At 39.8% G+C, this 27,617-nt stretch overlaps 1 protein-coding gene across 1 annotated transcript in view; it reads left to right on the plus strand.

Annotated features, from left to right (window-relative positions):
• Window positions 1–1,027: 1,027 nt before the first annotated feature.
• The window catches only part of FRZB (frizzled related protein), a 31,462-nt gene continuing 4,872 nt past the window's right edge, over window positions 1,028–27,617 (plus strand). The window contains exons 1-5 of the mRNA XM_049773550.1: window positions 1,028–1,593; window positions 7,466–7,513; window positions 20,698–20,763; window positions 26,535–26,739; window positions 27,078–27,141. Coding sequence (XP_049629507.1) covers window positions 1,098–1,593; window positions 7,466–7,513; window positions 20,698–20,763; window positions 26,535–26,739; window positions 27,078–27,141 — 879 coding nt within the window. The 5' untranslated portion in view covers window positions 1,028–1,097. The remainder of the gene's footprint in view (window positions 1,594–7,465; window positions 7,514–20,697; window positions 20,764–26,534; window positions 26,740–27,077; window positions 27,142–27,617) is intronic.

Consider the following 27,617-nt stretch of genomic DNA (forward strand, 5'->3'; position numbering starts at 1 on the left):
GAGAAGAAAAGAGAGGAGAGAGAGAGAGAAAGAGAGAAAGAGAGAGAGGAGGAGAGAGAGAGAGGAGAGAGAGAAAGAGAAAGAGAAAGAGAGAGGAGGAGAGAGAGAGGAGGAGGAGGAGGAGGAGGAGGAGGGGAGAGAGAGAGAGAGAGAGAGAGAGAGAGAGAGAGAGAGAGAGAGAGAGAGAGAGAGAGAGAGAGAGAGATCACCCGTGCTCCCACGGGAACAAGATTTTTTTTTTTCTTCTTTTTTATTTTGACCATATTGGAACCGAGATTTTTTTTGCAACTGGGACTCGGTACATTGCTCCAATCTCTTTCCCCTTACAGAGGAGCTGCAGCAGCTCGTCGAGGTGAAGCGGGAACTAGTTGAACAAAGTCCGCGGGGCGCAGGGCTCGGGCCGGCTGGAGGCTCCCGAGGAGGTGCAGGGGGGGGGGGGCTGAGAAGCTCGAGTTACCGCATCCTCTGGCCCCTCCGCCGCGGGCGCCTCCTCCTGGCACCCCAACCCCCAAGCCCTGGGGGCGCCAGCTCGGGCCCAAGCTGGGCTGGGGTGGGTGGGGGGAGCGAGGGACGAGCCCAAAGGGCGGAGCTGCGTCCAGGGCTCGAGGTGGATCCAAAGCGCGAGCCACCGGCCAGCCGGGCTCACACCCGCGTCTCTCTCTCTCTCTCTCGGGGCCCGGGAGGTCCGTCCCCGCATCTCTCTCTCCTCTGCGCTGGGCTTGCAGCGTTGCGGGCCACCCGACACCCCGTCCTTCTCCTGTCCCCACTTGGGGACACTCCGGAGCTGCTCTCCGGACCCTTGTGCCGTCCCGGAGCTGCCACCGGGGGCCACTGGACCCCACGTCCACGCGTGTTCGTGTCTCGCAGCCGCGCGCGGGCTTTGACCTCCTCCACCTCCTCCTCCTGGAAGCCCGCTGCAACCGAAGGAGGCTCGAGGGGCAGCGACCGAGCTCCGGGTCCCCCCCTACCCCGGGTAGGGAGAAGCAGGTTCGAGGCCGCCGCCTGCACGTCCAGGGAAGGAGGAGAAGAAGACGGAGTCGCGCGCCCTGCCGTCCCCTGCTAGGAGCCTGGACCCCGGTCGCCTCGGACACCCCGCGATGCTGGAGCTTGGCCACCCCGGGCGGGCATCGCTGCCGCGGGCCGGGCCGCTGGTGCTGGCGGCGCTGTGCCTGCTGCTGCTGCTGCTGCTCCGGGCGCCCATCTCCAGCGCCGCCGCCTGCGAGCCGGTGCGCATCCCGCTGTGCCGCTCGCTGCCCTGGAACATGACGAAGATGCCCAACCACCTGCACCACAGCACGCAGGCCAACGCCATCCTGGCCATGGAGCAGTTCGAGGGCCTGCTGGGCACGCAGTGCAGCCCCGACCTGCTCTTCTTCCTGTGCGCCATGTACGCGCCCATCTGCACCATCGACTTCCAGCACGAGCCCATCAAGCCCTGCAAGTCGGTGTGCGAGCGCGCGCGCCAGGGCTGCGAGCCCGTCCTCGTCAAGTACCGCCACGCGTGGCCCGAGAGCCTGGCGTGCGACGAGCTGCCCGTCTACGACCGCGGCGTGTGCATCTCGCCCGAGGCCATCGTCACCGCCGACGGCGCGGGTGAGTCCCGCCCGGCCCGGCGGCCCCCTGGTCCTCTCTCTGCAGCCTCCGGGTCACCGGGTCTCTTCCCTTCCAGGTCTTCCAAGGTGCCTGGATCACGACCCCCCTCTTTATCTATCTATCTATCTATCTATCTATCTATCTATCTATCTATCTATCTATCTATCTATCTATTTATTCTTAATATATAACTTTTATTTTCATCATAGTGGCTTACCTATCTTTCACAGTAATATTTTAGGTACATATTAACACCGAATCAGGGGAATTCCCCTCACCAAAGTTGTCCTCCCTCCACCCCACCACCCCCTGTTCCCATCTTGCATCCCAACCTTTTTTCTTCCCGCAGAGGGATGCTCGGCTCTGACACCTATTTTCTGCCACCCTTGACGCCTATTAGCACTGCGCCTCTGCTTCTGCACGTTCTGCCTTTATTGGAGCTTTCTTCTGCTTCTCACGATCGGGCAACATTTTCTCTCTCCCTTTTTTTTTTTTTTTTTTTTTTGGTCCAATATAGAAAAATAGAAAAAAAAATTATGCCCAGATTATTTCAGTAACCTTACTCGGATCCGCAGATGTGACTGGTATGTGTTTTGCTCCAGATCCAATTTGAGCAATTACCTTCACCTTACGTTTCACCCCACCTCCTTTCAATGAGATAAATTGTTCTTCTTGGGCCAGACGGAAACAGCTGTGAAACATTGCTATGCGCCGCTAATTAGCTTCTGTGACTCGCTCCAGACCCAGCCTGAGCTGGCAGAGTGAAATTGCCAGCGAGGTTCCTTTCAGGTTCCCACATGAATTCAAGTCATTTTGCAAATGACAAATGGACAAAGGGAGCAATGTTTTAGGCGTGTCATCACCCGACTCTCATGTAATCTTATTTTTAACTGCGTCCCTTATCCCACTCTTCTACTGTGTGAAGAAGTTATCTTTCATACTCTTTGTGTATCAACCGCATGCACATTCATTGCAGCTTTTTTTCTACCATAAAACTTTATTGCAGTCCTACATTTAATAGATTCAATCACACGTTGTTACCTTGATACTTTTTGGGTTAATGACTGCAGTCACTGCTCAACCTAGTTCACTGTGGCCGATTTCATTTTAACTCAATATTATGCTTACCAATGAACCCCACGCTTGAATTCCACTTTTCATATATACTTACAGGTAAACTTAGTCTTTTCTCAAATGTTCTACTCTCACACTTCCTCTAGTCAATTCTGTTTGTAAATATATTTGCTTAATTATATATAATATATATACATATATATATAAATATATATCCATTGTCTCTGTTCATTTCTCAGACATGAACTTTTGTTTTGTTTTGTTTATGGATCACAACCCGCAGCGCTCAGGGGTTACTCCTGGTTCTACGCTCAGAAATCGCTCCTGGCAGGCTCGGGGACCATATGGGATGCCAGAATTCGAACCACTGTCCTTCTGCATGAAATACCTTACCTCCATGCTATCTCTCTGGCCCCATGAACTTTTTTCTATGCCTCTCAATTTGCTCAACAGAATCAAAGTTCTTAGTGTATTTCTAGGTATGAGTTCTTGGTTGTCAGGGAACTGATTTGGAAAAGTGGCTCTCTGTATACAGTCATCACATCATAAGCGAGGAAGGGAAAATGTACAAATCAAAAGCAGGAAAAAGATTTCATGATTTCATGATTTTTTTAATCACCTTAATTCATTACCTCTCGTGGGTTATATCTGTTATATAATTGACTTGAATGAAAAAATCAAGGACTAGCTGGATAAGGCAGTAAGGAAGAATAGATTGCTCTTTGGGCTGTGCAGGCATTTAGTAGCCTGGTACATGGCATAGGCTCTTCACTCAGAAGAACTCATTCAGCTACAACCCTCATTTGCTAGGCACTTAGTTAAAATGCTGCCAATTCATAGGTCAAGGACTGGGAATGAGTGGCCCATAGTTCATGCTGAAAGGCATCCTCCCATTCCCAGAAAAGACTTTCTCTAAAACCTCTCAAGGATGGGCCTTAAGTGAGTAAGGTTTGGCAAGGTCATTGACTCTCAAAGCCATAGTCAATATGGATGGGAAGCAATTACCCTAAGTGTCCCAGAGTTACCTAGAATTGTGGACTGCAGAAGAATTGCCTCATTGATGCATTAAATGGGATCTGCATGGAATCAATTTGTCAGTCCTAGGACCTGACTTCTGAACTGTTCAAAATACCATCTCTGCTTTGCTGAAGACATTTGGCTAGGGAAATAAATAGGCCTAAGTTTTAGTTGAAACCTTTATGTGATAGACTCCCTTCTCCATTTTCTTTGCCATAACCTTTATTGTGAACCAGAGAGTGTGGTAGCAGGGGGGAAATGAAGGGAATGTGAATCTAGCAAATGGAAATGAGGGATTCTATCCTGCAAAGGTCCTTGGCCACCTGGGTCAGCTTGCTGAAAATTACTTTCTCTATGGTAGGTCAAACTGCCAGGGGCCTGGAATTGCTTAGGGACTGCCACTGGAGCTTGTTTGATTTATGGTGAGATACAATAGCTTGTGAAGTATGTTTCTCCCTTTTCTAGGTAGAAATAATTCCTGTATGACAGTACTAGCTAGTCAGTTCTAACAATGAAGCCTCTGAGTAATGTGTGACCACTTTCACATTCCTACAAGGCCAAGAATAGTTTCAAATCCTACTATTTACCTATATTTCTGCCTTCTTAGTATGTTATGCTTCAAAAATGAGCATTTTACCAATCAGTCTTAGTAATATGGAGTGTTAATTCCAAATACTAGGTGCAAGTATGCATTTACTCAACCAGTTAAGACATTTAATGAAGACTTTAATGTGTATGGTAAGTAAAGAGTACAGATCTGGTGTTGGAGATACCAGTTATTGAATTTTGACTCTGTGTCATGTTAACTGTTATAATAGGGAAATTCTTTAACTTTACTGATTCAGACTATTCTGATCTGTACCATAGGGGTTTTGCTAATAGTACCTTCAGTTCCTGGGCAAGGGACAGATGAAGTGAACAGCATAGATAGTTTCTGGATTATAGTAAGCCCTTCTGCTACTGCTCTTTTACTCTTATTGTTATATGTGAGCTTTCCCCCAACTTTTTTTTTTTCTTTTTTTGAAATGGTCTACTGGTCAATGTGCTACAGTTTAGAACCTCATTACTTCAGCACTGGGAAACAGCTTCCAACTGAGAACTAACTGGGAAAGCAGATGTTATTTCTTCTGAATCTATCAAGTTAATAATCTTTCATTTCACACAAATCGACCTGGAAGTCAGGCTCAAGAACAAATCCCTTTGGGAGCACCAGGAGGCAAGTCTGACAGCTGTTTGCTAGTTACAAATATTTCATCTTAGAAATGGAGACGTGAAGACTTTATGAGAATATATAGTATGATATTTAACAGCTGTTTATTCAGCACTCAGGGCTGGCCCTGCCAAGGGCTTTATAATCACTCCTCAGTCAGTGCTGGTTTTGTGGTCTTGTTCACTTGTCGTCCCAACTCTGGCTCAATGCTTTTCTCCAGACTTGGTCTCGCCTGGCAGAGTTGTCCTAACTTTCGCATGCACGAATTGCTATTTAATAATTTCTCCTCTCTCTGAGGGACAGGCAGTCTTTTCTTCAGCACTGCTCTACAAATATTTGAGGGGCCAAATACCAAGAAGGAAGAATTATTTAGTGTGATATGAAAAGGAAAATGGAAATTTTAGATTACAACTACAGAGAAAATAAGATTCTAAGAATTCTTCATTAGGTGAAATGATTGGGAAGCACCCAGGATGGAATAGGAAAAATATCTTTTTTTTTTTTTTTTTGGTTTTTGGGCCACACCCGGTGACGCTCAGGGGTTACTCCTGGCTATGCGCTCAGAAGTTGCTCCTGGCTTGGGGGACCATATGGGACACCGGGGGATCGAACCGCGGTCCATCCAAGGATAGCGCAGGCAAGGCAGGCACCTTACCTTTAGCGCCACCGCCCGGCCCCAGGAAAAATATCTTATGGTATTGTGGTATTCAATTTTATTTGCACCTAACCCAATTACCAATGGTAGTGAAATGTTTTGTAGTCCTTAAACTTTTTAAATCTTTATTGTGGCCAAAGTGAATTACAAATCTTTCACAATAATATTTAAGGCACTAGTCCTCAATATTTTTATTTTTATTTTTTTGGGGTCGCACCCAGTGACGCTCAGGGGTTACTCCTGGCTATGCACTCAGAATTTGCTCCTGGCTTGGGGATCATATGGGATACTCGGAGATCAAACTTTGGTCCATCCTAGGTCAGCCACATGCAAGGCAAATGCCCTACCACAGCACCACTGCTCCAACCTTTCTTCTCTTATGAAAGGAGAAGTGATGATCAATTGTGTATTTTGATTACCAAATATTTTTGGTTTTGAACCATACTTGGTGGTGCTCAGTGGTTACTGAGCCCTGCACTCAGGAATTACTCCTGAAAGACTCTAGGAAGCATATGGGATTATGGGATCAAACCTGGGATGGCCATGTGTGAGGTAAACCCTATGTACTATCTTGCTAGCCTCTTAAATTGCAATTTTCAAGATCAAGTTTCACAATATTTTCTAAACTTGGTTTTATATGGTTTAAGAGCAACTAGCCTTGGACAACGGATTCCAAGAGAAAAGAGATTACTTCTTTTTATAGTTGGTTATGATTTTGGGCTCACACCTTATGATGCTTGCATTTCTCCTGGCTGTTTACTCCTGGTGGTGCTTGAGGGACCATATGGAGATTGAATTTGTTTCAGTTATATACAAGGCAGACCCCCTACCCACTGTATTGTCACTTTGGCACCCAAGAGATTACTTCTTTATTGCATCTGCCACAGCACTCAGAATTTACCCTTTCTGACCTCTCCAGCCTCATTTCTTTTTGCTTGCACAAGGGAGATTTCAAGCTCCTCTGGGGAATCCTCTGCTCTCTGAGGCCTACACTTTTGCAAATTATTCTGTTTGGAAAATGCACTTTCATTTCCTTCATTCCTGAAGGGTTCCCAGCTTCTTTTGGAAACCACCATGAACACTTCCAGAAATCTATGAGCTATAAAGCTTACGAATAATGCCTATTCTTTTCATTGAAAATAATTTACTTAGATTTTTTAAGTGTAACTTTCTGAAAATGTTTTTTATTATTAATACCTCTCAAATTGTTTTTTTTTTTTCTGAAACCATAAAATACCCTGAGCACCATCAAGAATGACCCCTGAGCACTGTGACATATGGCCCTCAAACCAGATATACATGCATATGTTCTATATTATTAATTTATTGACTTTTATTCTATTCAAAGATTGATAAATTTATCAAAGTATTAAAAACAAGAAGTTATGCAGTTCTCTATTCATGAATATTTTAACAACCATACCTAATAATATGTACAGAATTTTTTTTTGTTTTGTTTTGGGGCCACAACTGAAGATGCTCATGGGTTAATCCTGACTCTGCACTCAGAAAGTACTCATGGCAGGTTTTCAGGGACTGGGACCATATGGGATGATGGGAATTGAATCCAAGCCTGACTCATGCAAGGTAAATGCCCTATCCACTGTGCTATCACTCAGCCCAACCAAATTTCATGGAACTCAAAATCTATAAAAGTTAAATTTTTATTGGAATGTTGATGAGAATTCAAGAGAGGTTATCAGGAAAAGTGAACAGAAAGGGGGGGTGGTTATCACCTTTCCCATGACAAGAAAGAATAGTTCTTGTCTTTGCTGGACCTAAAAATGAAAAATTGCCAGCCTCATACTATTAGTAATAATACTTGAACCAATTCAAACTCGTGGGAACTAGATTATATGGGAATTATTGAAATTTGAAAACTATGTTCTGAATTTTACTTTATTACCTCCTTTTAGATTTTCCAATGGATTCTAGTAATGGGAACTGCAGAGGGACAAGCAGTGGTGAGTATGTCACTTTCTTCCTGAGTTTTATTTGTGGTTGAAATAGTTTGATGCAACCTATGTAGCTAAGTCTCATTGGAATATTTGGGTCTTATATTCTACTTATTTATTTTGGGTTTTGGGACTACAACTGATGGTGCTCAGGTGCTATTCCTATTCACAAGCAACTCCTGGAAGTGCTGAGGTACTGTATATGGTGCCAGAGATTCGAATGGGTGCACGTATCAGCAAGTGATTTACCGTCTATTATTTTTCCAGCCCAAAAGTCCAATTCTGTATTTTGGTTTGATCATTGGACTCCACCTGGTAGTACTCAGGTATTACTCCTGACTCTTCATTCAGGAATTACTCCTGGTGGGCTTGGGGACCATAAAAGGTGCTGGGAATTGAACCTGGGTCAGCCATGTGCAAGGCAAATGCCCGACTCATTATACTATAGCTCCAAACCCCAGAACTCTACCTTTTTAAAGTAAACTACATGTGTTGCTGGAATATTTTGTTTATGAAACCTGCTAATAACAGTTTTATAACCATGTGCCCAAAATAAAATTAAAAATAGTAAATTTCAAAAATTATTTTTATGCACCTATTTTTTAAATTAGTAAATAGAATTGACCGCTTGGTGATTAAAATTATATAAATTCTATGCATTCTAATGTATATATAGACTTGTAGTCACCATACAATTGAATAAGGAATAGTTCCATTACCCTAAAATTACCTTCCTCATACTATTCTTTGCTATTTACCTTGGCAATCACTCTTCTATCCATTATCATATAATTGGAATAAGAATAAAACTAAAGATGAATTTATTTTTTAAAATTTGTTTTATTTCAAGAGCATGTATCACATAGTTGACATAGTTGATCATACATAATACTTTTTTACAGGTAAGTGGGAGCGAAATTATTAAAAAATGAAAAAAGGAGAAGAAAAACAAGTGTATAATGACAAGAAAATTTGTGAAAATTGTATTTCTTTTAAAAAGTTTTATTAGATGATTATAATTTAGCAAATTGTCCTTAATCCAGTTATTTCATGCATTAAATATTTAAACCCCAATCCTACCTCCAGAATGACTTTCCTCCCACCAATGTCCCCAGCTTTTCAACCACCACCCTAACTTCTTCCTTGCAGGCAAAAAACAGATTTATTTATTGTTTGTTACAAGACAAAGGCAAATGAAGTTATCAAAACTTAGATTAATAAGGGTCAAACTGTAATAGTAGTTACTAAAATCATTGTTTGAGGATTTATAGTTGTTATTGTTTAGACTCACTGAGCTTGGTATACTTCTCTGACTTTCCCATTAGATATGCTCTGATTCTACTGGTCTGATAATACTATGAAATGTTGAAGTGTTCCACAGTCTAGGATCTATAGATCTGGAACAAATTTGGTGACTTGGCATTTTGATAAGGTTAAATTATGCAGCTGAACGATTTCTGGCAGAAGGTGTGGGAATAGCTATAAGCTGTTGTGTGGGCAGAAAGGGCAATTTGACCACCTCATTCTGAAAAGGCCCCTGAGTTGAACCAGAGTATGTGGAAGAGTCGTTGGCCATCATTTTCTTGTTCTGAGATGAATTTCTTTCACTGAGCATAATACCCTTAAAATGTGTCCAAGTTGTTGGATGAACAATCATCTACATGTTTTATTTTATTTACATTTATTACATGTTTTATTTTTTTTTGGCCACACCCAGTGGTGCTCAGGGGTTACTCCTGGCTGTCTGCTCAGAAATAGCTCCTGGCAGGCACAGGGGACCATATGGGACACCGGGATTCGAACCAACCACCTTTGGTCCTGGATCGGCTGCTTGCCATGTTTTATTTCTTATGACTTACTATAATTTATCCATTTTGTCCTAAAGTATAATTGTTTTTATATTTTGTCAATTGTGAATAGAGCTACTATAAACATTTTAATATAGGTTTCTGTATGAATATGTTTTCATTCCTCAAGGGCAAATCTATTATCATAAGATTACTGCAATATATGCTAAGGATATATTTGATTTTATAGGAAAACTGGCAAGTTGTTTCCAAGATAGCTATGCAATTTTTTTTTACTAATATTGTTTAATAAACCCAGTTACTTTTTTTTAAATATTTTCAGATACTGAGTATTGTCAGTTTCTTGGTTATTGATGTTGGGGATGGAGTGGGCTGCCTAAGTAATGCTAAGTGCCCCCAGATGTATGGACATCTTGGCCTGATGGTTAAATGCAAACTTGACAAGTAATACCTAAATGAGCTTGGACTGTGGAACATATGGTTCTAGAGCTCAATCTCATAGAGCAACCAAGGAACATACACCAGCCTTTTACCTATCTCCTGACTCTGGATTTTTCTCTCTCTTTCTTTCTTTCTTTCTTTCTTTCTTTCTTTCTTTCTTTCTTTCTTTCTTTCTCTTTCTTTCTTTCTTTTCTTTCTTTTCTTTCTTTCTTTCTTTTCTTTCTTTCTTTCTTTCTTTTCTTCTTTCTTTCTTCTTTCTTTCTTCTTTCTTTCTTTCTTTCTTTCTTTCTTTCTTTCTTTCTTTCTTTCTTTCTTTCTTTCTTTCTTTCTTTCTTTCTTTCTTTCTTTCTTTCTTTCTTCTTCCTTCCTTCCTTCCTTCCTTCCTTCCTTCCTTCCTTCCTTCCTTCCTTCCTTCCTTCCTTCCTTCCTTCCTTCCTTCCTTCCTTCCTTCCTTCCTTCCTTCCTTCCTTCCTTCCTTCCCTTCCCTTCCCTTCCCTTCCTTCCCTTCCCTTCCCTTCCCTTCCCTTCCCTTCCCTTCCCTTCCCTTCCCTTCCCTTCCCTTCCCTTCCCTTCCCTTCCCTTCCCTTCCCTTCCCTTCCCTTCCCTTCCCTTCCCTTCCCTTCCCTTCCCTTCCCTTCCTTCCCTTCCCTTCCCTTCCCTTCCTTCCTTCCTTCCTTCCTTCCCTTCCCTTCCCTTCCTTCCCTTCCCTTCCCTTCCCTTCCCTTCCCTTCCTCCCTTCCCTTCCCTTCCCTTCCCTTCCCTTCCCTTCCCTTCCTTCCCTTCCTTCCTTCCTTCCTTCCTTCCTTCCTTCCTTCCTTCCTTTCTTTCTTTCTTTTTTTTTTTTGGGTCACACCCGGCGGTGCTCAGGGGTTACTCCTGGCTGTCTGCTCAGAAATAGCTCCTGGCAGGCACGGGGGACCATATGGGACACCGGGATTCGAACCAACCACCTTTGGTCCTGGATCAGCTGCTTGCAAGGCAAACGCCGCTGTGCTATCTCTCCGGGCCCTGGATTTTTCTTTCTAATTTTAGCTATTGTAATAGATACGCAATGATTGCTTATCATGTTTTTAATTTTCAGAAATGATGTTGAACGTCTTTTTGTGAACTTAAACATTTTTGTGAACTTGTCGTCTCTATCTCTATATACATATACATACATGTATATATGTATATACATATATCTATATAGTTGTGTGTATATATCTACATACACACATTCCCCTCTTTTGGTTGCTTTGAATTGAACTAATATGCAAGGCAAGTACCCTACTGTCTGTACTAATCTGGTTCCTCTTTTTTTACAATTGTGTTATATTAAAGTTTTAGGAACAGTGTCAATGCATCGTATCAACCACTAGTGTGTTAACTCTGATCTGGAGATCAGAGTTAAAGTAGGTCAGCACTGTTTGTATGAACATTTCTCCCTCATTCATGGTCTTTTAATCCAGAGAAATGATGAGTGTGGATGAATAACAAATTAGAGAACATGAATGATTTCTAAGTTGTGTTTTGGCAGTAGAGCTGAAATGAATAGAGAGGAGTAGATGGAAATAAGGAAGAGTTAGGGGAATTAAATGTTAATTTGCAAAGAAAAATCTATATGTGAGAAATAGTATTGTGTCATGGAAAAATAGTGTCCCAGTTCCAGAACTATTGGTGTATGAGGAGTTTCACATAGAGATGAGATTTCTGTGAGTGGGAAACAACTATCTGATGGGGAGAGATGCATTTTTTGTTGAAGCTGTGATTATAGGTTATAAAATATAGGGGATTTCTGTGACCTGATGCATAGTCAAATGAGGTCTTGGTAAGCCAGAGCTATTGAGAAGTAAATAAATCCAACATCCATGTATTCTAAAGATGGAAATTTGGGGACCACAGATGTAGGGGTAGTTGACATTAACAAAGACAGTAAGCACAGAACCTCCTGGACAGAGGGTGATTGTAGTTAAAGGGTTGTCATTGTTTCTGGGAATGACTTTGAGTTTTCAGTTCAGTTACTTTGCACATGACTGCTCCATACTATACTGGACTTAGTTCATAATGTGCCTCTAACTTACTTCACTCAGCATAATAGATTCCATATACATCCATGTATGGGAAAATTTCATGACTTCATCTTTCCTGACGGCTGCATAATATTCCATTGTGTATATGTTCCACAGTTTCTTTAGCCATTCACCTGTTGAAGGGTATCTTGGTTGTTTCCAGAGTCTTGCTATGGTAAATAGTACTACAATGAATATAGGTATAAGGAATGAATTTTTGTGTTGTATTTTTGTGTTCAGTACTACAATGAATATAGGTATAAGGAAGGAATTTTTGTGTTGTATTTTTGTGTTCCTAGGGTATATTCCTAGGAGTGGTATAGCTGGATCATTTATTTTTATTTAATATTAAAATATTAATTTGCACAGATTATTTTGGCCACACTAAGCAGTGCTCATGGTTACTCCCGGCAGGCTTGACGGACCATATGGGATGTTGGAAATTGAACGTAGGTCATATATGTGCCCTACCTGCTGTTATATCACTCTGGGCCCATAATTTGCACTCATTTCGGTTTGTGTGTCCTGTCTTTTCATAAAGTCACTATGTGTGAAAGTGTAACATTTATAGTAATTCCCTTATATATAAAAGATATGTTCCCAAACCCTGAGCATATCTGACAAAGATAGTACCAAACTTTAAATAAAATGTTTTTATTATATATATATATATATATACCCATGATAAAGTTTAATTTATAAGTTAGACTTAGGATAAACATCAGTAACTATGAAAACAGATCAATTATAGCAAGATGCTATAATTAAAAGTTATGTGAGTGTGGTATCTCTCAAGATAGCTTTTGGCACCTAACACTTTTAGTGACTTAAGTATCTAAAACCAAGAATAGCAAAAAAGGCAGATAAGGGGGGGGACTGCTATATTTTATGAAGGTATTAGAGCATCTATAGTTAGTTTTCACTGATGATTTCCACATACTTATCAGAATACAATTATTTTATATGAGGTATGTCCACCAAAGCTCCTGAACAAATTATTGTTTTTGAGAAAATATACAAGAATGAAATGATGTAGAATTATGTTTTTATTGTTAAATGTATTTGAGACTATTTTTATAGTATCATAAATTAGGGGAAAGAAAATTACTAGTATTCAGTAATAGTGCTATTTCAAAAATGTTTTTTACTATTACATTTGGTGAAAACAAATCAAAATATCATTTGTATAATAGTAAAGTTGATGAGTCAGAATGTCTGGCTGAGTACTTACATGTGCTATCAATTTGTCCAGACTTATAATTAGCATAATACAGTACTTCAGTGTGTCAAAGAGAGAGAGGACATGGGTTACACTCTAAGCAACATATAAAAATAGTTCAATGTGTAAAACTCCCTAAAATGAGTGCAGTGTTCTTGGATTTGGTGTTTACTGTTCTTTTTTAATAAGTGCTTTCCTGTTCATGGTAGAATGGGAGAAGGGAAAATGAACAAATAGGCAAAACAAACTTCACTTTGCTTGTGAAACAAAAAGCACATTGACATATTCACACTACTAGAAGAAAATATAATTTGTTCACACTTAAACTTTCACTTTGGAATAATGTAAAGCAGAGATTGGTTATCAGATAGGAAATGAGGAAGACATGAAACCATCAGTACCTAAATGACTTTTTCAAAAGGATCTAGCTCTTTCTCACTGGAATTTGTTTCTTTGGGGGGGGGTGTTTTTATTTTTGTTTATGTTTTTTTCTTTTTTTGCTTGTTTTGGGGCCATATCCAGTGATGCTCAGGGGTTACTCCTGGCTATGCACTCAGAAATCGCTCCAGGTGGGGCCTAAGCGATAGAACAGCAGCAGGGCGTTTGCCTTGCATGCGGTTGCCCAAGACGGATCCCGGGCATCCCATATGGTCCCCTGAGCCAGGAGCAATTTCTGAGTGCATAGCCAGGAGTAACCCCTGAGCATCATCGGGTGTGGCCCAAAAACCAAAAAAAAAAAAAAATCACTCCTGGTGCTGGAGACCATATGGGATCAAACCCAGGACTGTCCTGGGTCAGCCATGTGCAAAGCAAATGCCTACCATTGTGCTCTTGCTCCAGCCTCTTTCACTGGAATTTGGAAAATAATTTTTTAGCATGGTTAATTTGCCTTTTGCTGCGAAACTTTTTTTTTTTTTTTTTTTGGTTTTTGGGCCACACCCTGCAGTGCTCAGGGGTTACTCCTGGCTGTCTGCTCAGAAATAGCTCCTGGCAGGCCCGGGGGACCATATGGGACACCGGGATTCGAACCAACCATCTTAGGTCCTGAATCGGCTGCTTGCAAGGCAAACACCACTGTGCTATCTCTCCAGGCCCCGATTGCTGCGAAACTTTTTGTCTTTTTTTTTAAGCCAATGATTGAGAAACTTCCCATTTGTTGAGCGTGTTACTCTCTAAGTAACGATAATAATGAAAAAGAAAGCGTTACTCTCTTGCTTCTTTAATATAGATTTTGAGGGTCAACAATTTCAGTTCTTTTCCACTTTTCCACTCATTGTATTAAATCTACAGAAAACTAAGGCAGATATTTAGAATGTGCAGTGGAAAGATGTGTTGTTGCTTTTTATGTAAAACTAAGCAAAAGAATTCTAGATTCTTCTTACTTGTTACTTTATAATGGTCACAAACATTTTGAAAGGGAAAAAAAGGAAAACAAATTTCCCCAGAGAGAAGATGGATTGGCAAGACCTGATGCCAGTTAACAGTATCAGCATGACGAAATTATTTAACATCTCTGAGTCTGTTTCCTAATATAAAATCAGATTGCATTGACCTCTGAGTTTCCTTCGGATAATATTTTCTAATTAGGGAAACATTAGCAGTATTCCCTGGTGGAAGTTGGATACTCTCCCAGAGTTCTCACTAATATCTTTTGGCCCCTTTTCAAAGGTGCTTCAACAAACCCCACAGCAGCTGCTGAGTAACCCGAGATTCCCGACTGCCTAGCCCTGCTGGCCCTGCCCCAACTACCCCTCTCGTACTAGATGGACAGTGGCCAAGTTGGGGTGGAATAGTGTCTCTCTCTCTCTCTCTCTCTCTCTCTCTCTCTCTCTCTCTCTCTCTCTCTCTCTCTCTCTCTCTCTCTCTCTCTCTCTCTCTCTCTCTCTCTCTCTCTCTCTCTCTCCTCTCTCCTCTCCTCTCCTCTCTCTCTCTCTCTCTCTCCCTCTCCCTCTCCCTCTCCCTCTCCCTCTCCCTCTCCCTCTCCCTCTCCCTCCCTCTCTCCCTTTCTCTCTATCTCTCCATCTCCCATCTTTCCCTCTCTCCCTCTCTCCTTTCCTCCCTCCCTCCCTGCCTTCATCCATCCTCCCTCCTTCCCTCTCCTCCTCTCTTCTCTCTTCCTTCCTATCTCCCTCCTCTCTTTTTTTCTCTTTCTCTCCTCTCCTCTCCTCTCCTTCCTCCCCCCCCTCTCTCTCCCCCTCTCTCTGTCTCTCTCTTTCCCATCTTCAAACTTCTCACCTCCCCTTTGGCTTCTTACTGATTTGGGGGAAGTAATTCAGTTTGGGGGGGGGGGGTTGGGTCACACCTGGTAGTGCTGAGGGGTTACTCCTGGCTCTATGCTCAGAAATTGTTCCTGGCAGGCTCAGGAGGACCATATGAGATGCCGGTATTCGAACCACCGACCTGCATGAAAGGCAAATGCCTTACCTCCATGCTATCTCTCTGGCCCCAGTTTGTTTTTTCCCCCCCTCCAGTACTGAGGATTGAACCCAGGAACTCACACATGCATACAGACCTCATCTACATCTACCTGCAAACTGAGCTAGCCTTAGCTAGCTTTTCTTTTTCTTTTCTTTTTTTTTTGGGGGGGGGAGGGTGGAATTAGAGGCGTAATGGGGCGGTGGTACAGGTAAGTGCTTTTACCTTTGCTTGTACTACTTCCAACCCCTAAAGTTTTTTTTTAAACAGAAAAAAGTTTCTCCTTGCAAATTTTTACTTGTATGTTGTATTGTGGTTCTCTGAGTTGGGCAGTACAGAAACTTTTTTTTTTTTTTTTTTTTTTTTTTTGGTTTTTGGGTCACACATGGCAACGCTCAGGCTCTACCCTCAGAAATCACTCCCGGCAGGCTCGTGGGACCATATCAGATGCCGGAATTCCAACCACCGTCCTTCTGTGTCTAAGGCAGGGGTCTCAAACTCGCGGCCCGCGGGCCGTTTGCGGCCCTCCATACAACATTTTGTGGCCCGCGGCCGGCCTTCAAATATCTCAGTATTCGCGATTATTCACTTACCAAATAATCGCAATAAAAATCGCTTTAGTAAGAAAAAAAATCGCATTAAACATTCGCATACCCCGAGCAAAGCGAAATCCCTTATGCGGCCCTGCCTCACCTCGACTTTGCCTCCTGCGGCCCCCAGGTAAATTGAGTTTGAGACCCCTCGTCTAAGGCAAAGGCCCTACCGCTGTGTTATTTCTCTGGCCCCAGAAACTTCTTAATCAATTAGTTCCTTTACACACACACACACACACACACACACACACACACACACACACACACACACACACACACTCTAGCAGTTCACAACCTGAAGGAGCCTCCCTGGGCCAGACACACTGAATGTCACACACACACACACACACACACACACACACACACACACACACACACACACACACTCTCTAGCAGTTCACAACCTGAAGGAGCCTCCCTGGGCCAGACACACTGAATGTCACACACACACACACACAAACACACACACACACACACACACACACACACACACACACACACACACACACACACTCTCTCTAGCAGTTCACAACCTGAAGGAGCCTCCCTGGGCCAGACACACTGAATGTCAATCCCGTGGAGTGAAGCAAGATGCAGTGGATGGATGGGCCTGCTCCACTGGCTCTTTTCATTGTGCTCCAAGTAGGTGCATGCTATTAAGAAAGATGAAAAACCCTCTTTTGTAACTTGGTTAACTCACCTCTTTAAGGTATATTATCAACACAGTTCTTTAGTATTGCACAAGAGAAAAGGGACAAATTGCATTCAATTTTTTTTGTAGGTTGTGAATGGCTTGTACATCAAAAAAGGCAGTGTATTAAAACTTTCCAAAGACATAAATCCCAAAGGAGTAAACCAAATTTCCTTTTCTTATTAATTTAGTGTTAGTCTTCTCAATTCTAAGCAATTCCTTTTTATAGAGTACAAATTATTATGAATTGAGACCTTTATTGCAATATTTGAGGTTTGTTTTTCCAGTTAAAGTGAGCAAATGTTTTTACTTTTGAAAGTCTTTATTATATTACTTAGGTTCACCAGTCAACCTCATTTTCCACAAACTGCCTTAATCTAAAATATAATCAAATATTTTTAATTTTGTGTCTATATTTAGGAAATATTATTTAAAAAATAATGAACAGATGCTAAGTTCAATTTTGCTCCAATTGATGGAAAAATTAAAAGAATGTTATATGAGTTTTGTTGATAATTTGTTGGAATATACTTGATGTACAGTAAAATATAATCTCTTTCTTATTTTCAATGTAGTCTGATGTTGAAGTTGTTTCATTTCAATAATCCTTGCATAACTAATTTTTTAATAAAGTAAAATTTTCAAATAATACTTAAAATTTTTAGATTTTTTTTTGTTTTTTTTTGGGGGGGGCAAGAAGCTCAAAAATTGCTCTGGCAGGCTCAGGGGATGATATGGGATGCTGGAAATCAAACCTCGGTTCATCTCGGTTTGGCCACGTTCAAGGCAAATACCCTACAACTATGCTTTCTCTCTGGCCCCTGGTTTTCTTGTGATTAAAAAAATAATTCTTATAATTAGAATCACATATTTAGAGTAGTGTTTGCTTTGATGTACATAGTTACCTCAAAACCACCAAGATGTCCAAGTTCCTTCACCAGTACTCTATAATAGTCTTAAATATATGCCACATTGAATTTTGTTTTGTTTTTGGGCCACACCCTGTAATGTTCAGGGGTTACTCCTGGCTATGTGCTCAGAAATTGCTCCTGGCTTGGGGGACTCTATGGGATGCTGGACATTGAACCCAGGTTCATCCTGGGTCAGCTGCATGTAAGGCAAATACCCTAACACTGTGCTATTGCTTCAGCCCCAGTACATTAAATATTTTTAGGGGTGGAGTTAGAAATGGGGTTTGGATCATGCCCTGCATCACTCAAGAGTGATCCCTGGCAGTATTAGGGTGAACCTTATATAGTAAGGGGGCATAGCAAGTGCTTTATAGCTATATTATTTGCTGGGGGGGGCGGAGTTTGGACCACATCCAACAATGCTCAAGAGTTACTCCTGCTTTTGTATAATGTTTTTGTGGTTTTTTTGTTTTGTTTTGAGGCCACACCCAACAGTTCTCAGGGATTACTCCTGGCACTGTGCTCAGGAATCTGGGGACCATATGGGATGTCAGGGATTGAAGTTGGGTGAGTCGCATGTAAGATAAATGCTCTACTCACTGTACTATCTCTCCAGCCCCAACATCTGTACTATTTTTCAGGCCTCCCTATATTGGAGTTTGATAAATGTATACATCTATGTAGTTATATACCAGATCACAATAAAGAGCATTCTTTTTTTTTTTTTTTTTTTTTTTTTTGGTTTTTGGGCCACACCCGGTGGTGGTCAGGGATTACTCCTGGCTGTCTGCTCAGAAATAGCTCCTGGCAGGCACGGGGGATCATATGGGACACCGGGATTCGAACCAACCACCTTTGGTCCTGGATCAGCTGCTTGCAAGGCAAACGCCGCTGAGCTATCTCTCCAGGCCCCAATAAAGAGCATTTCTAATGCCTCTGAAAATGATTGTCTCTCAAATAAACTACACATTATTTTAAGCCAAGCAAAATATCTGTGCTAATAGTCTTATGAGTTTTATACCAAATTCTATCTGTGAATTACTCTTTAAATTCTTAGTAAAAAACAAATGAAGTTGGCAAAATTCACTTAGAAATTAATTTTAAAACTTGCTTATGGTCCTAGGAAAGGATGGAACTGGGAGTCTGTATTTTATTATTTTGCTACATTTTCTATCTCTATATATCTATTAGAATGACTAAATATACTGTCATTTTGATTTGCCTCTGTTGTATTCATCTAGACAAGAGAAATATAGTGCACTGAGGTAGGAAAAAATGGGGGAGGGGGCTCATAGCAATTTATATTCAGGGTTTACTTCTGGCTCTCTGCTCAGGTATCACTACTGGAAAGTTTTGGGAAATGACTTGTTTTAATACTTTCTATCTAGTTTTATGCTAAAAAATTTAGTTCAAAAATAGTGTTGCTTGACTGATTAGCAATTGAGAAATAATCTACCTAATTGAAATATTTTTTAAAAAAATTCCTGGCTCTGTGGGGCTGGAGTGATAGTGCAATGGATAGGACACTTGCCTTGCATAAAACTGACCTGAATTCAATCCACAGTATCCTATATGGTACCCTGAGTACTGCCAGAAGTAATTCCTGAATTCAGAGCCAGTAATAACCCCTAAGCACCTTAAGATGTGGGCCAAAACCCACCCTCCCAAATTCTCAAGGATCTCTCCTGGTGAAGCTCAGGGGACATTATATGATGCTAGGGGTGAACTTAGATACATAAAAAGGCAAATTCCTTACCAACTAGACTATTACTGCAGCCCCAGTTGAAATATTTTGGGGACAGTGAACCCAACAGCACTTAGGGTTCACACCTGGCATGACTCAGGGAATATGGATGATGGGCATCAAACTCAATACAGCTGCTTGCAAGACAAACACCATACTTGCTTTATTGTTTCAGCCCCCAAATGAGATACTTTTAAGTCACTTTTATATCATTTTTGAAACAAATCTTTGCCTAGGAAGTTTTGTGGAACCCATTAGTTTCTTCCTCAAGCAAAGTTATATGGTGACCACTACAAAGGCTGGCTCATTGGTACAATTTTGCCAAAATATGTTTTCATTTTTTACTAGAGTTTTTGCAGAATGACATAAATACTGATATTTTTTTGATAAATAGTGTACATTTGAATCTATATCTATATATGAAAACAACTTGGAAATCAAAAATTATTTATTTTTATAGTAATATTCTCATCTTAAGAATATCTCTCATGAAGAAAAATGTCTACAGAGACAGGTGTGGTATAGGACAGCTGGAGCGAAACTAGGGACATAGGTAGCAAGAAAATGTGCATAAGTAAAGCATGTTGTACATTGTATGACTAAAATTCAATTAAGAACATTATAACTGTGTAAAAATGTAAAATATTTTAAAAAAGAATATCTCATTTTAAAATATTTTACATTTTTGGGGAAGGTGGTTGGACCATACTTCTAGAAGCCTCAATCTGTGGGGTGCTCAGGAGATTGAACCAAAATACGCTACATGTGAAGCAAGTGCCCTACGTGATTTATTATCTCTTAAAAACCATGTTTTATATGTCGGTACAAAATAGGGACATGATGCAACAGCTCTGGAGACCTTTCCATCGGTTGTTTTATTTTTAAACTGGGAAGGATCTTCTAAAATGCTGTGGACCAATGGTGACTCCCAGATATACTTGGCCAGTGGTGCAGGTCTGGGCTCAGGCCCAGCAGTACAATGATGCTGCGGCTCTGGGACCACCATAAAAAATGCCTTTTGTAGACAGTAATTGTTTCTCTAAACACTAAGCATATCTCTTTCAGGATTCAGGGGTCATGCATACTTCAAGATTGATGATGAATGGTGTTAATTCTGGGGTGTTTGTTGGGATGAAAACTGGCACTGAATAATAGATTCTGTAGATACAATAAACTTGACTATAGTCCTGGGGGAAAGGGAGTAAAGAAATTGCTGAAATCGTCACAGATTTAAATTTGGGGTCAGTTTTAGAAAAAAATGTAGTTAAATAAATCGTATCTAATTTTGGAGAGTCTCTCATATTAAAATGTATTTTTCAGAACGCTGCAAGTGTAAGCCTATTAGAGCTACACAGAAGACCTATTTCCGGAATAATTACAACTATGGTAAGGATAACTTCATGACTGACCTAAAAATTGCTGCATCTAGGTGTGTGTGTGTGTGTGTGTGTGTGTGTGTTTGTGTGTGTGTGTGTGTGTGATAAGTAAAAAGCTAAAGGATCAGGCTTAAAAATTAAAATCAGCTTTTAAGAACATCTTCTTTCGGATAAACAGTATCTAATATGGGTAGAATCCTTAACAAATGCTTGCTTTTCAATATTAGGCACATTGTTGGCTTTTGACTTTAAACTCATGCAAATAACTACACAAAACAGTATTTCAAACTAGGTAGGAGGATCATCAGCCATATTTAAATTCACTGGACTAAACTAGGAGAATGTTAATGCAAAAAGAATGGTAGAAAGTGTCATGTTTCTTTCTTCACTTAATCTTTTTCATGAAAAATATTGGCGGAGTTGGAACATAGTGCTTACAAAAATGGTTAGTACTTAATTGAAGAAAATGTTTTATTATGTAGTTTAACATACCAGTATGTTATTCTGATAAAATATTAGTGAAAGTACAAATGTAGCTGACAAAACAATGAAGAAGAAGCAGCCTGCTGCATCCATTCCAGGTTCTATGTAGGATGGTTTCCATACTTTAATCTTGTGTTGCTTTCTCAAATGCCCTTGGAAATATATTAGTCTGATTTCATCAATGATTATTGAACCTAAATTACCTTGTATTGATTATTCAAAGAGTTGTTTGTTCACTGGTGTTCACAGTTGCCAGTACATATAGAATGGACAAATAATAGTATTTTCCAGTTGTTAAAGGATAAATTAATATGCTCTGTATTACTAATAATTTTGTTTTTTTTTCTAAAGCATCTGTGAGATTAGTAAAATTTAGACTGCTATCTTGAAAGAAGAGTATTGTTGATTTTGTAGGTAAACATGGCAATTAAATAGATTTTTTGGTTTGGTTTTTGGACATAGCTAGTAATCCTCCGGATTTACTTTTGATTCTGCATTCAGGGATTATTCCTGGAAGTGCTTGGGGACCATATCTGGTGCCCAGGTAGAACTCTGGTCAGCCTTGTGCAAGGCAAGTATTAAAATTACTGTATCATCTTTCTGGCCCCTAAATCAGTATTTAAAGGGAATTTAAAATGTAGGTAATATTGATAGGAAAAATATTGGTCAGTTAAACAAGAGGTATAAGCAGACTGTGAGTATCATTGGATTTAAGAAGAAATAATGTAAGGTAGTCTCCTACATCACTTTTTTCCCTTAATTACTTTTTTTAAATTTTACTTCTTCTTTTATCTATCTATATATGTGTTTTTGTCTTGTTTTTGCTTTCTTCTTTTCCTTAACTTCACCCCCTTTTGGTTCTGCTTGGTACAAAAACCTACAAGAAAAAGTCTTGCCTGGGATAGAAGCTCGGGTCAAAACCAGGGCACAGAGATGATGGAGCCTGACACTCTCAGCTCCAAATGCACCAGCAATATAATGTGGCACCATTTCTTTCTGCATAGGCATACTAAATAAGGGGAAATTTTACATATAGAAATAAGCACTTACCTACTAGAGATAAGAGCTCATACATTTTACAGTACAGGGGCACCTCCCACCTTGAACATATATCATGTTCATCCAACTTAGACTCCATGTGATTAAACAGCAACCATCCAACCCCACTCCTAGATCTCAGACATAGAACCAACATAGTTCTCAGCAACATCTCAAGGAACCAAGCTCCTTCTGGGACATTCTTAATACTGCTCTAACACCAACATGAGCCAGCTTTGATATAACATCCTGACAATGAGGAAATGACAACTTGATCTAAGAGCAGGTTGTCCTACCTCATCAGCTAATGATAAGATGAAATCAGAAGACACACCATCCTTTGATCTGTGCAAAAACCAAAATCACTGACTACAGAAGACTGACTGTGACAACTATGAAGAACTTATCCTGGGACCAATATGAAAGACCCTAGCCTAGGCTTTGTCCTACCATCTTTACAATAAACAAGATATCCAATCCAGAGGTCTGACTGAAACAACTGCAACTGAGCAGAACTTCTGGAAACATAATGAAAGACTCTATCCTAGGCTTCATCCCAGGATCGGTGCAAACACCAAGACACCAATTACAGAATGATAAAAACAACAGTGTTGGAACAGAACTTCTAGAACTGTAAAGAAAGACTCTACCCTAGGCTCCATCCTATGACCTGTACAAATATCAAGATCTCTCATTATAGAGGCCTTATTTTATCATCCACAACTGAGCAGAAAGTTTCCAGACACCACAAAAATACCTAGAGGAGAGTAAAAGAGTATGTACGGAGCCTGTAGTTATTCCCATGACAATATGCTTCAAAGGTGGAGAAACCCTGAATCTCTTTTTTTTTTTTTTTTGGTTTTTGGGCCACACCCGGCATTGCTCAGGGGTTACTCCTGGCTGTCTGCTCAGAAATAGCTCCTGGCAGGCACGGGGGACCATATGGGACACCGGGATTTGAACCAACCACCTTAGGTTCTGGATCGGCTGCTTGCAAGGCAAACACCGCTGTGCTATCTCTCCGGGCCCAACCCTGAATCTCTTAGGCCAAGGGAATGCCCTTTCTAATCTCTCAATATTTACTGTGCCTATGCAAAAGAGGGGGGAAAAAAAGGAAGCACAATTTTTTTCTTTTTATTTCAGGTTCGTGATTATTGTTTGGTTGTTGTCTGTATTGTGGTGGTGCTTTTTGGTTTTGTTTGTTTTGTCATTGTACTTTTTTTTTGTTTTGTTTTCTTGTTTGTTCTTTTTTTGTATTTTTTCTTTTTTTTGTATTTTTGTGATGTTTTTCTTCCTTTTCCCTTTCTTCTCTTAAATTGATATTTATAACCTTCTAGATGGACCTCTCCCAGATTTTTTTTTTTTGCTTTTATTTTTGTATTTTTCTTTCCCTTCAAACAGAACCACATAACTGAAATCATCTTGTTCTGATTCATAAATTGAGGGGAAAAATGGATGGTACCAAGACTAAACAGTTGTATGAACATTGAATAGGAATAAAGAAAAGATGATCAGACTTAAACACCAAATCCTAAGCCAACGACAACAGAATCGATACCCCAATCAACAATAAGCTAGACACAGAGGGGACCTCTTATACTAGCAGCCTGGAGGGCAAAGGAAGGGAATATGGGATGCATGCTGGGACCAGGTTTAGAGGGAGGACAACACTGGTGGTTGGAATGCCCTGGGTTCAATGTTGCTATGTACCTAAAATCTTACTATAAAAGATTTGTAATCCACATTAATCACAATAAAAATTATTAAGAAAAAAATAAAGAAAACCCTGATAACTTGTAAAGTAAACAGATGTTTAAAAGGATCTTTATTATTAAAATGAGAATTATAATGAATTTACATGTCTGTTTTCAAAATATACAAGACATGTACAACATGCTTATTTATGCTTTTTATTACTTTGGGGTATTATTAGAAAAGAAATAGGCAAGTTTTTGCAAGAGTAATCTTTGATATCTTGAAAATATTGTTTACTAATAGATACAAGGTAAAAATTCTTAGTTTAATCCCTCTAAAACAAGTATAGCTGGGCTAGATTCCCAGGATTTTCTTCAGTAGACTAAACTTTTATTTTTTGCTTACTATTTGTCTTAAGATAAATCTAATTCTGCTGAAGATAAACATACTTTTCAAATGTGAAATGTTAGAATTATTGAAATTCAGTGTCTGGCCACTTATCTGAGCCAGAAATGAAAAAAATAACAGGGAAAATATGAGTTTAATTTGAAAGAGATTGATATTTTATATCAATAGATTATATGTGAATTTCAAGCACTCATATTTCAAAATAGAAGAGTAATTAAATTCCCGATTAAGGAAACCTAGTTACTTGTGTTTATTTTACTTAGTATCAATCTTTATTTTACTTGTTTAGTGCTGCAGGGATTTGTGCTGACATTTTTGGGTGGGTGGGGAACCAAATCCACCAAATCAAAGGCCTTATTCCTGGTTTTGTGTTCTGGGTTCACTCCTTATAGGGCTCAGTAGACCATATGGAGCACAAGGGATCTACAACAAGCATCCTACTTGCAGTACTATTTCTTTGGTCCTGTGCTGGTGTTTTTGGTTATAAGTAAGAATCTTCAAAAGATTAGTGATTACCCGTTGTAGAATGAAAGAATTATAGGCATTAGACAGGTTGCTATATAAATATTATATCATTACATCATTACATGAGGTATATTCATGCATGAAATTGAGATAATTTCTTGCTCATAACCACATAAACACCAGGTTGACCATAATTAAAGAATTTTCTTTGGGAACTTAATAACTTTTAAAAAAATAAAAGCAGGGGCTGGCGAGGTGGCGCTAGAGGTAAGGTGTCTGCCTTACAAGCGCTAGCCAAGGAAGGACTGTGGTTCGATCCCCCAGCGTCCGATATGGTCCCCCCAAGCCAGGGGTAATTTCTGAGTGCTTAGCCAGGAGTAACCCCTGAGCATCAAACGGGTGTGGCCCGAAAAACCAAAAAATAAATAAATAAATAAAAGCAGGCACTCAATTTATTTAGTGCAAGATAAAACATTTAAAGATAAAAAATTAAATTATAATAAAAAATTAAAGATAAAAAATTTAAATTTTAAATTTAATACAGATTGGTATATTTTACTTAATATATCTGATATGTCAATTAAGAAAACAGAGTGGGAGCAACTGATAATGTAGACCAAAATTCTGCTTTATTTATATTATTCTGTTAAGAGCACTTGAACTTAAACAAAATTATTTCAATAATAAAGTAAGTCTTGTAGAGAGATATTTATTTTGGAGTGGGTACATGTGTTAAAAATGTCTACTGAAAATAGTTGACACATTGGGTAAATAAATCATTAGTTGGAGAACATTTGCACAGTTCACTAATCTCTAATAACTGATGGATATTATGAAATACTCTCCTGTGAACCAGGATAAAAATCAAAGCTGGCCAGAGCTGTGAATTTGTCATCAGATTCTTCCAAATGGCTTGTAAGAAGGGGGAGGGGAGATTACCTTATCTTTTTTTAAAAAGAAAATCTAAAGAAAAACAAATGAAAAATGGCGCTTTTGTTTACAAAATTCACCAAGCCAAGAATGTAGGATATTATATTGTTTTTTTGTTTGTTTGTTGTTTGTTTTTTGTTTTTGGGTCACTCCCAGCAGTGCTCAGGGGTTACTCCTGGCTGTCAGCTCAGAAATAGCTCCTGGCAGGCACAGGGGACCATATGGGACACCGGGATTCGAACAAACCACCTTTGGCCCTGGATAGGCTGCTTGCAAGGCAAACGCCGCTGTGCTATCTCTCCGGGCCCATATTGTTTTTTTTTTAAAGCTCTTAAACTTGAGGTCCTTACCTAGAGAGAAATAGAGTTAAATAACTGTTGTTAGACATCGAAACAGCACACCTACTGATACACATATCCAGAATGAAGGTTTAGAGAAAATTTTATCTCAACTTCTGAATTTCAAAATAAATTCCTCATTCTGAAATACAGACATAATGAAATATAGGGACTCATGTATGTACAGTGGTATATTTACATATGCATGCAAACAAATTAGAAAGGTGATCAGAGCTGAACGTTCTGAGAATAGAAATTTTTAGTGTATCCTTCATTACTGTCTAATGCAGGAATATCTGCTTGATGTTTACTTTCTATTCTTTGAACACTGAGTGAAAACTAGAAGCAAATCTATTTCTCTTTTTTCAATTGGGCATCTATTGTGGATCAGATCACTGTATGTGCTTTATTGTCTTTTATCCAGTCATTCGTGCTAAAGTTAAAGAAGTAAAGAGCAAGTGTCATGATGTGACTGCAGTAGTTGAGGTGAAGGAGATACTAAAGGCTTCCTTGGTAAACATTCCAAGGGACACCGTGAACCTTTACACCAGCTCTGGCTGCCTGTGTCCTCCACTTCATATTAATGAGGAATATGTCATCATGGGCTATGAGGATGATGAACGTTCCAGGTATGATCTTTGAATATTTGGAATGCTGTTTATGTCTAGGCAACCCTCATTGTCTGTGGCTAGGGTTCTTGCGTTAGCATTGACTTATCTTCTAGAAGATCATGGACCGATGGTTGATGTGTCCCTTAATTTCATATGTACATTTATGTATGTCATTTTCTGGGAAGAGGGACCAAAACTTTGTTTCTTTAAGGAACGAATGACTTTAATTCTTTAAGAATTGCTTTTTCAAAGTGTGACTGCACTGTTCTTCAGTAAGCAAGCAGATTTCCCCCTGTATTTTTCAGTAGTATGTTGTAATTTTTTTTTTAAAAATGTTGCTTCTTTTAAAAACACAGATTACTGTTGGTGGAAGGTTCTATTGCTGAGAAATGGAAGGATCGCCTGGGTAAAAAAGTTAAGGTATGGCTCTACGTTGTACATGAAAAATAAAAACAGAAAATCAACTGTTGCAGGAATAAAATAACTGCTTAAGAAATATTATTTAGATTTCATGAACCTATATTAGAATTATCAAAACGTGAGTTGCACATAGATAAATATATGTGTAAATATAGATTTATAAATATCTAATGATTCACCTTTCTTTAATTTTTGTTTGAAGAATGAACTCTGTGTATGTCAAAGTCCTAATGATAGGTACCTAAATTGTCAAAAGAGAAGACATGGTTTCTCCTGAAATGAGAGAGCAGCTTTGTATTCCATTAAGGCTCTGGTCTTTTCATTTACTGTTCTATCATCCTTTATAGTATTGCTCTCATGGTTATGTTCATCTGGAGATCACTAAAGGGCTGTGCCACTGCCAGCCACGTGTCTTCATTCTTTGGAGGAATAAAGGGGAAATGAAAGGAACTTTTCTATTATGCCCTCTAGCAGCA

The sequence above is a fragment of the Suncus etruscus genome, chromosome 5 (assembly GCF_024139225.1).
Source record: "Suncus etruscus isolate mSunEtr1 chromosome 5, mSunEtr1.pri.cur, whole genome shotgun sequence".
Taxonomy (NCBI): domain Eukaryota; kingdom Metazoa; phylum Chordata; class Mammalia; order Eulipotyphla; family Soricidae; genus Suncus; species Suncus etruscus.